At 41.1% G+C, this 17,349-nt stretch overlaps 1 protein-coding gene across 1 annotated transcript in view; it reads right to left on the minus strand.

Moving 5' to 3' along the window:
* Positions 1 to 17,349, minus strand: part of LOC126195493 (uncharacterized) — a 453,513-nt gene that overhangs the window by 160,154 nt on the left and 276,010 nt on the right. Inside the window, exons 4-5 of the mRNA XM_049934121.1 lie at positions 14,629 to 14,764; positions 3,711 to 3,847 (exon numbers count right to left, since the gene is read on the minus strand). Of these exons, the coding sequence (XP_049790078.1) occupies positions 3,711 to 3,847; positions 14,629 to 14,764 (273 nt within the window). The remainder of the gene's footprint in view (positions 1 to 3,710; positions 3,848 to 14,628; positions 14,765 to 17,349) is intronic.

Here is a 17,349-nt window from a genome sequence, read left to right on the forward strand (position 1 = left end):
GGTCTAACACGTCAGAAGGTTGTTTATGAAGTGCACATGTTCATTAATATAGTTCCCTTCTTCTAAATTTTTGCAATAGCATTTAACTGTAGACGTTTTCTAACACCGGCGTTAGCAATTCCTTTCCGTTCTCTGAAACCTTCAAAACGACAAATTTTTCTGGTTTAAATCTGATGACCTCAACTATCACTTCCGATCAACAATAAATACTTCATGAACCCATACATGGAAGTCCAAATGTGCAGTGTTCCTGCACTGCTACAGAGCATGCATTGCAAGGTATTCACACAGTTTATCGCATAGACTTACCATAAGGAATGAAACAAGAACTGTAATACACTTTACACCACAGACGCTCACTCTGGCTTGACGAAAACATCCAAACATTGACCAAAAGTTGCACAAATAATTGAGTTTGAAAGGAAAAGAAACGAGGTATGAAGCATTTATAAATTCATCGAATGTAGTGAGGTGGTTTAATTTCGTCCCAGTCTATAAAATTAATTTCGGGCCATACTCAGCTCTTGCCGATTAATGTAATATAATACCCGCCTACTAATCAGGGCGTCTGTCTCCGTTGCTTTTGAGCGTGAATGGAAATTGTAGAAATTTTCTGTGGAGCAACATTTAATAATAAAGCGTTTTAAATCATCAAAAGCGATGAGCGGTAGCAGGCGCTTTCGATAAAGAACGGGGGAGTGCAGCGCCGCTGCTGTCGCCACGGCCGCTGCCAGTAGCCAGCAAATGGATCCCGGAGCTTTGCCGCATACGGCGACCAGAGGAGGACAGTCTGCAGGAAATCTGCCGCAAAATCGTTACTGGATAAAATTTTGATATCGGTGTGTCACAAAGCGAAATAGATTGAATCTGCGCTACCATTACATTCACGTCTTCAGCATTCAGACAGAAGAGGCTATAAAAATATTTTATGCCAGCTGCTCTCGATCCACTGACATTATGAACAGAAACAACGCACGCTACCGCTAGACCACAGGAGTAATCAGCCTAGATTGCCAGATTGTGCAGATAACCGGACTTAGAGAATTAGCGAGTTGGCCAGTTTTTTTGTCCCATGTCGCGATCGGCGCGGACTTAGCCTCTGAAGCGGCCGGCCGCCGGTCAAGTTTTATGTCAAAGAGTGTACATTCCAACGGACTTGGGCAGTTCCAGTAGAGCAATGCGACATCCCACACGTCCAGAAATGCTATAGAGTGGCTCCAGAACAGTCTTCTGAGTTTAAACACTTACGCAGGCCACCGAACTCCCCAAAAATGAACGTTATTTTGGAAAATTTGGGAATTTGTGGTAAGGACTGTGAGATCAAACTGCTGAGGTCATCGGGCCCTAGGATTACGCAACACTTAATCTAACTCAAACTAACTTACGTTAAGGTCAACACACACACCCATGCCCAAGGGGGGACTCGAACCTCCGACGGGAGGAGCCGCGCAAACCGTTACAAGGCGCCTCGGACCTCACGGCTACCCCGCGCTGCTGAACATTATTGAGCGTATCTGGGATGCGTCGCAACGTGCTGTTCAGAAGAGATCTCTACCCCCTCGTACTCTTACGGATTTATGAACAGCGGAGCAACATTCAATGTGTCACGTAGCTCCAGCCCTACATTAGATATTACTTGAGTCCATGCCATGTCGTGTTGAGGCAATTCCGCGTGCTCGTGGGGCCCTACACGATATTAGGCAGGTGTACCAGCTCTTCAGTGTATATTATATACAATATAAGTAATATAATATAAAATATCCATAATTTTGTAGGCTGCGGCAGATGACAAATTAACTTGTGGAAAACGGTAAAGCATAATAAAATATATTTGCAACTGCCGACTGAATTTTATTCTGAAAAATAATAACAGTGGTGCCAAAAAAGACAGCCACGAATAAAACAGTGAGTATTTTTTATATGCTTGGATCTGCTTTGGCATCTAGCTCATTGCAAGTTATCAGGAATTATTTGACACTTGATGCAAGTGTGCGACAAACTATTATCAACTGAAATAAATTTATTTCTCTTAGAAAATTGTTAATTGAGTGACTGGCTTTTTTCGTATATTCATGTCACATCTGTAGTATAATATTACTGAATAACCCTAACAAGTAAATAGTTCACAAGCAGTTTCAAACCATGAGACAAACTACAGCCTTTCCACCAAGGGTGTTCATCATCTTCTTTTTATGAAATTTACATCAAACAGCTGTTCTGTAACAAATGCAAGCTCTAAAATATTTTCTAATTTTATTTATTGTTACTGTAACATCTACAGAAAATATCTCTGTAGTACTGTACTTTCTTTCTCAATATTTTTTGTATTTTAGAGGTGCCACGGAAGGTGATATGATTGTCGGAAGGACTGACTCAGAACACAGAAAAGTCGAAACAAGCTTCGGTGAAATTAAGAGCAAGAGTGGTAACATTAAGATTGAAACGGAAATTCCACTGTTAAATGCAGAGGAGAGAGCGGATATGTGGAAACAGTACACTGAAGGCCTCTATGAGGGGAAGATAGGTCTGATGTGATAAAAGAAGAAACAGGAGTCGATTTAGAAGAGATTGGGGATCCAGTAATAGAATCAGAATTTAAGAGAACTGTGGAAGACTTAAGATGAAATAAGACAGAAGGCATAGATAATATTCCACCAAAATTTTTAAAATCATTGGGGAAAGTGGTGTGTAGAATGTGTGAGTCTGGCGGTATATCATCTGAATTTCGGAAAAATATCCCCCACACGATACCGAAGACTGCGAGACCTGACAAGTTCGAGAATTATCGCACAATCAGCTTAACAGCTCATGCTTCCAAGTTGCTGACAAGAATAATACACGGATGAATGGAAAAGAAAATTTAGGATGTGTTAGATGACAATCAGTTTGGTTTAGGAAAGGTAAAGGCACCAGAGAGGCAATTCTGATGTCGGGGTTGATAGTGGAAACAAGACTAAAGAAAAATCATAACACGTTCGTAGCAGTTGTCGACCTGGAAAAAGCGTTCTACAATGTAAAATGATGCAAGATGTTCGAAATATTGAGGAAAATAGGGTAAGTTATAGGCAGAGATTGGTAATGTACAACATGTGCAACAGCCAAGAGGGAATTGTAAGAGTGGAAGACCAAGAAAGAAGTGCTCGGATTAAAGAGGTGTAAGACGGGGATGTAGTCTGCTGCCGCTACTGTTCAACCTATACATCGAAGAAGCAATGCTGGAAATAAAATAAAGGTTCAGGAGTGGAACTAAAATTCAAGGTGAAAGGATATCAAAAATAAGATTCGCTGATGTCATTGCTGTCCTGAGTGAAAGTGAAGAAGAGTGATTGATGTTCACGAAGTAGATGAAATTAAGGAATTCTGTTAGCTAGGCAGCAAAATAACCAATGATGGACGGAGTAAGGAGGACATAAAAAGTAGACCAGCACTGGCAAAAAGGGCATTCCTGACCGTGAGAAGTCTACTAGTACTAAACATTGGCCTTAATTTGAGGAAGAAATTTCTGAGGATGTACGTCGGAGCAAAGCATTGTTTGGTAGTGAAACATGGACTGTGGGAATACCAAAACAGAAGAGAATAGATGCATTTGAGATGTAATGTTACAGAAGAATATTGAAAATTAGGTAACTGATAAGGTGAGGATTGAGAAGGTTGTGTGTAGTACCAGAGAGGAAAGGAATATGTGGAAAACTCGGACAACCAGCACTCACCACTCTGTCTCCGTTGATGAACCAGGCGAGCTGAGCCGCCGGCCGTGACCTCCCCGAGGTGCAGTTGACGTCGACAGTGTCGCCAATCTGATAGCGGGGTCGTCCTCCCGTTATGCGCGGCCCTTCCTCAGGCAGGGCTGACAACAGTAAGCGCCTGGTGGATTGCATGACACGGAGTACCGCTGCGCTTTTCCTGTTTCTAAAAGAAAGTGTTCTCAAAAAGGTTACTCACTGTGCGATTACAGAAATTTATATATCATTGCCATCAAACTTTAACTGAACATTAGGCAATTAACTCTGCCTATCTAATCAGGTAGCTGGCAGTTGAAGATGGTTCGGATAGTACGGCGCATATACCCAAATAAACTCAATTACGTTTATTTCTTGATACGACATTCAGTATTGTAGCTTTTTCTGTGACAAAATATAAAATTGAACGCGAAGAAAAAAATACATATATCTCATTTGTTCATAATAAATAAATCACGAATCTGTCCCGTATAGATGGTGCAAGAGCATGATAGATGAGCTAATGACAGAGACAATAATAGTATACCTCATTAACAGCCCAATTAATGGGACGTCATCTACGGTCCCAAATCACTGCAGTTCTGTTTTGTCTCCCAGGTAACAGAATACGGATAGATTAAGAAAAGAAGGGAAGCGATAGTGTCCATTCCGAGTTACTATCGTATACTAGTTGACCACAATATCACGACAATCCACAGCGTCGCAGCAATTTTATATTACGACAACCCTTCAGCAGTGGCAATGAAAGAGCCTAACAAGAGAATGGTTTGAGCTGTCGCGCAAAAACCGAACTTAATTTCGCAAGAATTACGAAAACAAAAATTAAGTTACCGTTATGAACTGGAACCAACTCAATAAATCACGTGACACTTGAGAATGAGGGGCGAACTATCGGAGACAGTTACGTGTTAAATAAACGACAGAGCAACTGTTTAGAAATGCTCTTCCAAATACGAAACATCAGCAATTTTTTTAAATTATCTAAAACATAATGCACTCTGCAACTAGGCGCCCTGTTTGTTAAACGTAGTTACTACGAAAGATTTGTAGATGGCACTACAATTCTAGTCAAAGGTGACAGCAATGCCAGCACTAAAATCATACACTTACTCACTAATATGTACAGGAAAAATAAGCGCAACTCTAAAATGTATAAGAAAAGAAAATAGAATTACACAACCACAAACACTGTAACAGCCACAATATGTAACTTACATATGCACAAGAAGGCTGCATATAAAACCATGGTACACATAGGCAAATTTATTCCTTTGAACACAGAGAAAAGGAAGAAAAAATTCAACATTGTAATGAAAATTCCAGCGACTAATGGCTTCTCTTTCTAAATGATAGAGGAAAACAAGAAAAAATTGAGAGTTGCGTTATCTTGAGAAACAGCAACTATCCTTAAGTCACATAAAGTGGAAGTAGCTACTTCCACAAACAATACTGTATATATTATCTCGCACGTTAGTCAATAGGGTTCAGGGGTACGTAAAGTCACATGTAAAACTGGATCAAGGTGCTACACAAGACACATACTTCCATAAATTTTTATACAAGATGCACTGAACATATCAGCGACTACGCATCAATCGTTTCAATAAAGCTGCCTTAGCAACACACATGAAAAAACTGGACACACAATCACAGGGAATATCTTAAGATATTTCACCACTTCCAGTTATCGCATGGGGTGGATCTAAAGAAGAATTAAAAATGTTTGTAACCAAGTCGTACAAAATATCTACAGAAAAAGTCCTCAATGACAATTTCCATTGTAAATTCACTAATTTTATCAAATCTTTTTCTTGTATACAACGGCTGATAGCTAAATACAAATTTTGTCAATTTTTTCAAACATTCCTCGTATTTAATAGCTGTAGCCAAGATTAAGTACAGTGCAATGAAAGAACAGATAAAATGAATGCAAACCAAGTATTATTTCAAAATAATTCTTATTGTTACTAATAACAGCTGACTCTAAATGGTTGTAGAACAGCAGTGGTACTTTTCCAGACCTGAATTCGTCTTCAAAATATTATGAAGTCAGTTCCACCCACATACTTTTCGGAGATGTCCCGAAGGTTCGCATTATTTAGCTGCCAATGGAGAAACATTTTCTAAATAAGTAATGCTGAAAAAAGAAGAAATTGTCTTTCGCAGAAGAAAATTTCTTTTTCAATTCATATTTATTATTGAAGCAAACACATATGCAAAAAAATGAGCTTTCATGAAGGACAATGAGTTCAAGATGAATGTCAAATTAAGATGGTTATTTATCGACAAAGTGAACTGAGTATCCGGCTTTGGTGGAAATTAAACTGATCAAGTGACTACATTCAACCGTTTTGTAAAATAAAGCAACCGCACAACAGCTGCTTAATCACACTTAAAGTCCCATCATCTATTGCAAACTGTGATAGAGAAAATCGATGTTACACGAGAATGGGTTCAGATGGCTCTGAGCACTATGGGACTTAACTGCTGAGGTCATCAGTCTCCTAGAACTTAGAACTACTTAAACCTAACTAACATCATACACGTCCATGCCCGAGACAGGATTCGAACCTACGACCGTAGCGGTCTTGCGGTTCCAAACTGTAGCGCCTAGAACCACACGGCCACTCCGGCCGGCCGAGAATGGGAGAGGATCATCAATTCTAAATTATCAGAAAGAAACTATGCGACTTAAAATTCTAATTAAAATACATTAGAGGAGAGAAGAGCACGATACTTATAAATAAAGTCACTTAATCATCTGAGGTCTTCCTCACTCCAACATTGTCATGGAACCAAAGATTCCATGTCTAAAGGATAAAAGGAACCAAAAACTTCAGAAAAAAACGGGCATCGCGACCAGATACCAAAAGTTACCAGAATATTGAAACATACTGAAGTTTTCAAAAAGCGTCCATTCTCCTATTCCGGAGTGTATCGTATTGAATGAAATAAAAGCCAGATACATTGATCAGACAGGCATGAATTTTTACACGAGATTTAAAGAGCATAAAGTGGCCAGTTCTATGTCAGGTGTGACAATGCATTTGATTGTAAAGCAGCATCAGCTGCAGCAGGTTAGCGATAACATAACTGCACACTGCAAAGAAATGTGGGATGCTCAGTGTCCTAGAAGCAATTGAAATCGTAGGAAGTCTTCGTTCATATCTTCTCGATACAATTAACGAACGTACTGACATGTCTCACCAAATATTGTAGTTAATTATGAGATTATCCAGGCAGGTTAAGGGGTCCATATAACGTAATATTTTTCCTTTTTAATTTTTTTGTGTTATTATATTTTATTTTTAATCTACAAGTCTTTTTCGCTCTTGATGTTGTGAAGGTTCCATCTCCTTTCTGTTGTTAGGCCTACTTCCCGCTTTCAAGTTTAAACAGTTCATCAATGTCATGTCGTTTCTTACCGTGCCTGCTCTATGGCTCGTTTGCGGCCTCAATAATCACAGCCAGTATTTATTAGTACATTAGTACATGATTTTCCTGTCTGTGTTCCCGATCGCACAGAATCAGGGAACTGTATTTACGTATTTACGGAATTATGTAAGTAATTCCACGAAGTGTGCCATTTCTCCCCCCCCCCCCCTTTCTATTCCATTTTATATGTTTCAATATTCTGGTAATTTTTGGTGTCCGGTCATGGTATCCGCGTCTTCAAGTTCTTATTTTTCTTTAGGTTTCTTTTATCCTTTGGATATGGAACTTTTGACTCCATGACATTATTGGGGTGAAGTTAACCTCAGATGGTTAAGCCATTTAATTTGTAAGGAATCCCTAGTATCTATTTCAATTTAGAAATTTTAGTCGTATAGGATAATGGAATGTAGTCGAATTAAGTCGGGTGATGCTGACGGAATTAGATTAGGTAATGAGACACTTAAAGTAGTAAAGGAGGTTTGCTATTTGGGGAGCAAAATAACTAATGATGGTCGAAGTAGAGAGGATATAAGATGTAGACTGGCAATGGCAAGGAAAGCGTTTCTGAAGAAGAGAAATTTGTTACCATCGAGTGTAGATTTAAGTGTCAGGAAGTCGTTTCTGAAAGTATTCGTATGGAGTGTAGCCATGTATGGAAGTGAAACATGGACGATAAATAGTTTGGACAAGAAGAGAATAGAAGCTTTCGAAATGTGGTGTTACAGAAGAATGCTGAAGATTAGATGGCTAGATCACACAACTAATGAGGAGGTAATGAATAGAATTGGGGAGGAGTTTGTGGCAGAACTTGACTCGAAGAAGGGATCGGTTGGTAGGGCATGTTCTGAGGCATCAAGGGATCACCAATTTTGTATTGGAGGGCAGCGTGGAGGGTAAAAATCGTAGAGGGGGACCAGGAGATGAATACACTAAGCAGATCCAGAAGGATGTATCTTGCAGTAGGTACTGGGAGATGCAGCAGCTTGCACAGGATAGAGTAGCATGGAGGGCTGCATCAAACCAGTCTCAGGACTGAAGACCACAGCAACAACAACTACAGTTCCTTATCGGGTATTTCAGACTTGAGGATCCCCTCCAATTTTCCTTGCTACAGTTTCCACCAAATCATGGAACATTAAATGTTCCGAAGCTGGTCGTATACACAATAAAAGATTATGATCGAAGCAATTGTTGTACGGTTCCTTTATTTTACAAACTGGACTAGTAGAGTTGCGGCTGTCCTATGAGAGCTCCTTAGGTACAACCACATTAAAGGACAAAGTACACTGAGGCGACAGAAGTATGGATAGCTATACGCACGTGTACAGATGGCAGTAGTATCGCCCACACAAGGTGTAAAAGGGCAGTGCATTGGCGGAGCTGTCAGTAATACTCAGTGATTCATGTGAAACTGTTTCCAATGTGATAAAGGCCGCACGGCAGGAATCAATAGACTTTGAACTCGTAACGGTAGTTGCAGCTAGACACATGAGGTATTTCGGAAATGGTTTAGGAATTCAATATTCCGAGATCCACAGTGTCAAGAGTGTGCAGACAGTACCAAATGTCAGGCATTACCTCTCACCATAGACAACGCAGTAGCCTTCATTTAATGACCGAGAGCAGAGGCATTTGCGTTGAGTTGTTAGTGCTAAGACACAAGCAATACTGCGTGAAATAACCGCAGAAATCAATGTGGGACCGTGCCTTTGCTGACAGCACGACATCGCCTGCAGCGGCTATCGTGGGATCGTGACCATACCGGTCGGACCCTAGACAACTGAAAAACCGTGGCCTGGTGAGATTAGCTGATAAGAGCTCATGGTAGGTTTCCAGCTATGGCAAGACCGCACGAAGACATGAACCTACGTTGTCAGAAGGTCCTGTGCAAGCTACTGGTGGCTCCATAATGGTGTGGACTGTGTTTACATGGAATGGACTAGGTACTCTGCTCCAACAGAACCGATCATTGACTGGAAATGTGTATGTTAGGCTACCTGTAGACCATTTTCAACCATGGACTTCGTGTTTTTATGGAAGCCAGTGCATCATTTCGCTAGGCCACAGTTTTCTCGCGGTTGATTTGAAGAACTTTCTGGACAATTCGAGATATTGATCTGGCCACCTAGATTGCCCGACATGATTCCCATCTAACATATATGGGACAGAATCTAGAGAGCGGTTCGTGCACAAAATACTGCACTGGCAACGCTTTCGCAATTATGGACTTCTGCAGGGACAGCATGGCTTAGTATTTCTGCAGGGGACTTCCAAAGATTTGTTGACTCCAGGCCATGTCGAGTTGCTGCATTACGCGGGGCAAAAGGAGGTTCGGCACGATATTAGAAGATATCCCATGACTTTTCTTACCTCAGTGTAGTGGGGGTAGGCAACCCGCGATTCAAGCTAGGAGAGAGATGACGGAAAATGTTTACTGTTAACACATTAAATTAATTAATGATGAGAAAGACACAGGAATGTCTGTGCTGATGGAAAAGGTACGGAACGTGCGATCAAAACGCTGAAGTTGGGCAACTGATCGTGTGCGAACTACTTCAGGAGTGAGCGACGCTGAGCACAGCGGGATTCAAATACGAGGAAGCACAGACTACAAAGAAAATACCCCTTTGACGATACAGAAAAATGCGTTATGAGGCAGCAATTTCAGTGATAGTGAGAAAACACAAATAATTACGAAGTTGGTGAAAACTTTACGTCTTTTGTTACACAGATCTGGACTTCATGGTTAGCGAGGAAGCTCCGACAAAAATCAAACGATTGAAGCATCAGGATTAAAGTGGTAAGTCTTCTCAGACTAAATGTGGATTCATAAATGTTACAGTGTGAAAGTAATTATAAGAATTTAATTTTAAGCTCTGTTCTTGTGCTCGTAGAAAATAACACTGAATTAAAGAGGGCCCGCCTTCTTGCAAGAACACAATTTTTGTTTTGTTTAATCAACAAACATATTTCACCACAGATGTGGCATCTTCTGTGGGTTTCTTCTTTTATTATTCCTCAAATACACACACACACACACACACACACACACACACACACACACACACATTAAATGCAGATGAGGAATATGAAGATATTATATTTTGTTGTTTAACTTTTGTATTTTACCTCTTTTTTATATTATGTGTGCTCTGTGCCTGCCAAAAGATATCAGCCACAAGTTGAAACTAACATAGAGTGTTATCCACAATAAAGTGCTCTTAAGGCAACATCTGAATTGAATTTTTGTTTGGAATATAACTTTTAAACTCTATAGTCCTAAAATACTGGCATATGACCCCTTTTTAGGGTTCCGCATCTCAGTCGGTAAAAAACAGAGGCCTTATAGCATCGCTTTGCTGTTCTTCTGCCCATATCTCTACCCGACAGTTAATACTCTTTTTCCCAGGAATGGGTATAGGTATCAAGTTGAAATTTATACTACGTACTAACGTGTATAGCTCCTTGGCGGTGTGAAAATTTAAGCTACTAAGCCAATGCAATCAAAAGGTACAGGCATTTATGTCACTTATTTCGATACTTCAGACTAACTCATCAAAACCTGTAATATACTTCCATTTGCCATAAAACCATGAAATTCGACAAGAAGCAATGTTTTACCGTACAAGTAAAGGAACACATCCGAAAATGTTAATTGGTAAATATACCAAAAAAATATTGTATTTCCTATTTTTTGTACGTCTGTCCGTCTCTGAAGACCCTTTATCACAGGAACCGGTACAGTTATCAAGTTTAAATTTGTCAAATACTAAAGTCTGAGGTCCCTTTGCTGTCTAAATAACTTAAGCTTCTAAATCAATGCGATCAAACGTATGGTCATTAATGTCAAGTGTACTGACACAAGCAGATTCATCACAACCTATAGTTGAACTAATGCGTACAGTTTGGGTGTGGTGGCTAAGAGCTAAAGCGCGTACCTGGACCAGAGAGGTCTTGGTATCGAATCTCGGTTGGAGCACCGATTTTTCGTCTTCGTTTTAACCTACTCTTTACCCCCCAACGATGTAACAACAACACGTTGCTTGGCTTCCACGTTAAACTGTAGTTTCCCTTTCCCCAGTTGAATTACTTGTCTGGTTTACTCTAACCAATGCTGCAGCTGAACTGTGCTGTGATGATTTAGGTTGTTAGTGCCTGCTAAATGCGTTGTTGTTACTGTTTTTATATTCTATATGACACGTGGACATCGATAAAGTTACATGATACTTTGGTGTGGAAAACTGTATGTGGTTGCTGTTTATAGATTGTACTGTAGATTTTTAACAGCGTTTCATTACGCTTTCTCGTGTTCAGTGATGAATTCTAGATATTACTATGTTGATGTTGGTTTAGACACACTTTTCAGAGCTCAGGACTGGTCAACTACAGGAATGCCAAGCCTCAAAAAAAAGGACTTAAGCCATTATTTTACAGGAATATACAGTTTAAAGGTTGCACTTCAAACAAAAATTCAATTCAGACGTTACCGCAACATCCCTCTATTTCAGCTCACACACTGTATTAATATTGGCTTGGGGATGATTTCCGTTCACAGCCATAGAGCACACATAATATTTAAAAAAAAAAAAAAGTGCCTGAAAAGTTCTAGTAGGACACGCTCTCTGAGGGTTCCGTACGAATTGTGTATACGGGTAGTTCATCGATAGGTTTCGATGAGTGAGTTTGCGAGTAGCTAAATATCTGACATTAACGGCCGTATCTTTTAACTGCAAAGACTTGGAAGCTTAAATGTTTTACACTGCAGAGCTACCGTAGAAATTAGCATTTGACATAACTTTCAACTTGATGCCTCTACCCGTCCCTGTGAAAACGAAATCATAACGGCTGGAGTGACAGACAGACAGACAACAAATAGCAAAAAAAATATTTTTAAGTGATTTAATTACAAATTAAGAATTTTCGATTTTTTTTAGTTTCATTGTACAGTGGAACCTTGCTGCTTGTAAAATTTCAATATTCTATGTCAACGGGAAGTACCATATAGGTTCTGATGAGTATGTTTGCGAGTGTCAAAATGTGTAACCTAAATGACCGAACTTGTCATAGAAGCTTAAATTTTTTACACCTCCAAGGGATTGTAGACACTAGTATTTTTTGTATCCCGCCTGGAAGGCGGCGCGTGGGTCTCCTAATGGAAACTGAAGGGTAGGCCGAATGTAGGAAGTGAGTAGTAGCAGGAAAAGGTAAAACACGTCTGCACTGCAGTATGAATTTAAATCACCTTTACTCTAGCAAGAAGAATACATAACTTTGCAATGTGGTGCGAAGTGCCCCGGCCATCTGCACTTTATCAAATGGGCAGAATCTGCAGCGGAGCTCGTAGATCTGGACAGCGCCTGTTGGAGGGCGCTATCGTTGGTGTCGGTGTCGTAGTGCTAACCTACGCCGTGGCATTGTAACTGTCGATACCACAGTATTTGACACACATTTCAAACTGTCGTCTTCAGCCGTTCGTGAGAGAATGGGGTCTTAACATACCGATAGACAGACGACAAAGTGACCCAATAAGGATCGTGTTTTCACCGATTGAGGTACGTATTCCTTAAAAATAGTAAATTATATAGGTAATCTAAACAACAACGAAATCTGATGTCAACGTATTCCTGAACTACATGATATTCTTGTGAAAAACTTCAGAAAGAATAAAAGAAAAATCGTACTGAAGAAGTCACAACTGTGGTGAAATTTGTCTGAGTATTAAACACTATAAAAAAGTGTTCTTGGTATTGTCAAACAAAAGCGCTAGTCATTGTTTTACACTACTGGCCATTAATATTGCTACACCAAGAAAACATATAGATGATGAACGGGTATTCAATGAACAAATGTATTACAATAGAACTGACATGTGATTACATTTTCACGCAATTTGGTTGCATAGATCCTGAGAAAATAGTACCCAGAACAACCACATCTGGCCGTAATAACGGCCTTGATACGCCTGGGCATTGAGTCAAACAGAGCTTGGAGGGCGTGTACAGTTACAGTTGCCCATGCAGCTTCAACACGATACCACAGTTCATGAAGAGTAGTGACTGGCGTATTGTGACGAGCCAGTTGCTCGGCCACCATTGACCAGACGTTTTCAATTGGTGAGAGATCTGGAGAATGTGCTGGTTAGGGCAGCAGTCGAACATTTTCTGTATCCAGAAAGGCCCGTACAGCACCGGCAACATGTGGTCGTGCATTATCCTGCTGAAATGTAGGGTTTCGCACGGATCGAATGAAGGGTAGAGCCACGGGGCGTAACACATCTAAATTGCGTGTACTGTTCAAAGTGCCGTCAATGCGAACAAGAGGTGACCGAGACGTGTATCCAATGGCACCCCATACCATCAGGCCGGGTGATACGCCAGTATGGTGATGACGAATACACGCTACCAATGTGCGTTCACCGCGATGTCGCCAAAGACGGATGCGATCATCATGATGCTGTAAACGGAACCTGGATTCATCCGAAAAAAAGACGTTTTGCCATTCGTGCACTCAGGTTCGTTGTTGAGTACGCCATCGCAGGCGTTCCTGTCCGTGATGCAGAGTCAAAGGTAACTGCAGCCATGGCCTCCGAGCTGATAGTTCATGCTGCTGCAAACGTCGTCGAACTGTTCGTGCAGATGGTTGTTGTCTTGCAAACGTCCCCATCTGTTGACTCAGGGATCGAGACGTGGGTGCACGATCCGTTACAGCCATGCGGATAAGATGCCAGTCATCTCGACTGCTAGTGATACGAGGCCGTTGGGATCCAGCACGGCGTTCCGTATTACCCTCCTGAACCCACCGATTCCATTTTCCTGCTAACAGTCATTGGATTTCGACCAACGCGAGCAGCAATGTCGCGATACGATAAACCGCAATCGCGATAGGCTACAATCCGACCTTTATGAAAGTCGGAAACGTGATGGTACACATTTCCCCTCCTTACACGAGGCATCACAACAACGTTTCACCAGGCAACGCCGGTCAATTGCTGTTTGTGTATGAGAAATCGGTTGGAAACTTTCCTCATGTCAGCACGTTGTAGGTGTGGCCACCGGTGCAACCTTGCGTGAATGCTCTGAAAAGCTAATCATTTGCATATCACAGCATCTTCTTCCTCTTGGTTAATTTTCGTGTCTGTAACATGTCATCTTCGTGGTGTAGCAATTTTAATGGCCGGTAGTGTATTACTGTGCTAAGCAGTGTACTGGCGTATATACTTTTAGCGTTTGGCAGCACCCGACTTGTAATAATAGCGGGGTGTACGCTATTGCTGCCTCGTCTTATCGTACCCCGGGCGTAAACACGATGGCGCTGCCTCCATGGGCCAGGTGTTGAGTCCGCTTTGCCGTGTCATACGGAACAATTCATAGCAAAAGTAAGTTGGTGCGCTGTGATTCAGAACACGTTGTAACAGTTTATAAACCTAAGAGAGTGAATTAACAGTTGTGCGTACCGACTACGAGCAGATCGCCGTGGTCGGAGACGGTCTGGAAGGAGGGCGCCTCGCCGGAGACCTCGCACCGGTAGCGGCCAGAGGTGGCCGCCGTCAGGTCGCGCAGCTCCACGCGGCTCGACGTCGAGTTGCCGATCTGCCGACAAAAGCAGTACGCCGTGACGTAAGCACCAATACCTGTGGCTTGAATGAAATGTAATAAGGTCGTAAGTGACCTTATAGCAATACATCGTGAACTTTGTGACGCTACAATTCAGTCGTTGCTATGAATTTTTTCGCTTACTTAACACATGAAACTGTTTGTATACGATGTATTGTCTAGTGTAAATATGCATTGTAAATACTGTGTTTAAATTATGTAATATTTAACACTGGCAAGTCAGGGCTTATTTAGTTAACATTGAAGTGAGAGAGATAGTTTTGTCGCGCCTCTGGGCGCGGGACCGCGCCAGCAAGTAGTAGTAGTAGTAACCTCGTGCTCGGAGTAAGACGCACAGTCGAGTGCTGCTCTTCCTAGCTGTGTTACATGTAAATAGTGCTCAGAGCCTTCTTTTTATGTGTTCCATAAGTTGCTCCTCCGGTCGCTTTCATGGCATTACATAGTTACTTCCTGGCAGATTAAAACTGTGTACCGGACCGAGACTCGAACTCTGGACCTTTGCCTTTCGCGGGCAAGTGCTCTACCGACTGAGCTACCCGAGCACGACTCACACCCCGTCCTCACAGCTTTACTTCTGCCAGTACCTCGTCTCCTACCTTCCAAACTTTACAGAAGCTCTCCTGCGAACTCTGCAGAACTAGCACTCCTGAAAGAATGGATATTGCAAAGGTCCCGAGTTCGAGTCTCGGTCCGGCACACAGTTTTAATCTGCCAGGAAGTTTCATATCAGCGCACACTCCGCTGCAGAGTGAAAATCTCATTCTGATTACATAGTTAGTTTCTCATGTCGTTAGTGAGTGCGAGCGCACTCCGACGATAATTGTCCGCGACAGCTTGCGATCGTCGTCAAACATAATTGGCATAATGTCTTTGTTCAGAGTCGTTTGGACTACAAATCTCTCCGTATCACGTCGTTGTCATTGTTCGCATTCACACACAAGTCCTAACAACGCACTTGTTCATACACGCGAATAACTTCACACGTAAACACAGTGATCACATTGTGTTTGACAAAAGTTTCAATTTGTGGACATTTATATATTCTGGTCCTTTTCTACACTCTTGTCCTTATTTACAGGCAGAGATCAATACATTGACATAGAAATAAAATTAAGAATACAATTTCAACTATATTTGTCACTCATTCATGTGAGGGTTTCATGTTAGATATGTACAATATTATTCACATTTCTCCTTCTGTTGGGATCTAGTTTTCACAACTAAATAACATAATGAAATAAGTATCCTTTGTCAACAAGGTATGGAAAGAATTGTTTGCAAATCAGAAATTCAACAAATATATACAAGTTTAAATTCACTGACCCCAGTGTGATTGTATCACTTTTGGTTTTCTTTTGTAGATTTTCAGTTGCCAGTAGCTACACGTTGTGACGCTACAACGCAGTCCTTGCTATGAATTTTTTCGCTTACTTAACACATGAAACTGTTTGTATACGATGTATTGTCTAGTGTAAATATGTATTGTAAATACTATGTTTAAATTATGTAATATTTAACACTGGCAAGTCAGGGCATATTTAGTTAACATTGAAGTCAGAGAGATTGTTTTATCGCGCCTCTGGACGCGGGACCGCGCCAGCAAGTAGTAGTAGCAGTAACGCCGTGCTCGAAGTAAGACGTACAGTCGAGTGCTGCTAAAGTGCGCGTCATATATCTTGGCGGCCGAGTTTAGGTTCGTTCTGCGCATCTGACGTCACAAAACACAGTCAGCCAATGAACAGAGAATGACGTTGCCAGATCTCGACTGCAGTGCAGAGCACGGACGAGCGAGTGTCTTCAGTTTTAGAAACGTTCAGTCATAAAGAAAGTAATAGAACAAAAGCAATGTCTTGATAGCAGACTTCCTTTTATAGAAAGTTTGGAAAAAGCATTCTTTATACCAATTGCTTTATATTCTATTAATTAATTAAACCAAACAAGCAATAAGTCTCCTAATTGAGGCGATAGCAAGGAAAGGTGTTTGTTTCAATCTCACGAACTGCTTTTTCGCAATAGAGAACAGCGGTAATTGTTTATTTCCTATTGTACTTCGACGAAGCGTGAGTAATTCATAGTCATACCAACAGTGTTTATAAGTAGTTACCTGAAGTGTTAGAGTCCTTATGGAGTTACACTGTACGATGAGCCGAGGTAGCGAAACGGTTAAGGTGTTGGGCTGCCTAGTGAAAGGTTATGAGTTCAAACCTTGTGAGGTGCTTCATATTTTCTTTATTTAAAAACAATATTGGAGTGCCGTACTTCACGAATTTTATTCGTTTGAATGAAATTTCTAGTGCTTTGCCTCTTCATTAACTTTTTCGCTGCTGCAGACACGTGCTCCCCGCATTCCGCGCTGTGCGCGATTTTGTCATCACTGCACTTCTCGTCTGTGCAGACACATGGTGTTCCCACTGCTTTGACACACTTATCATTCGATTTCACAAAAACTGTTTGGCCAAAAAATTTGATTTTTACACGGATCTTGACTGATACCTTCCCCCCATAAATGACTTAATTTTGTTTTGATGTGCAGCATTAAATGTAGTAAACCACTGCACGAA

The sequence above is a fragment of the Schistocerca nitens genome, chromosome 7 (genome assembly GCF_023898315.1).
Source record: "Schistocerca nitens isolate TAMUIC-IGC-003100 chromosome 7, iqSchNite1.1, whole genome shotgun sequence".
NCBI classification, from domain to species: domain Eukaryota; kingdom Metazoa; phylum Arthropoda; class Insecta; order Orthoptera; family Acrididae; genus Schistocerca; species Schistocerca nitens.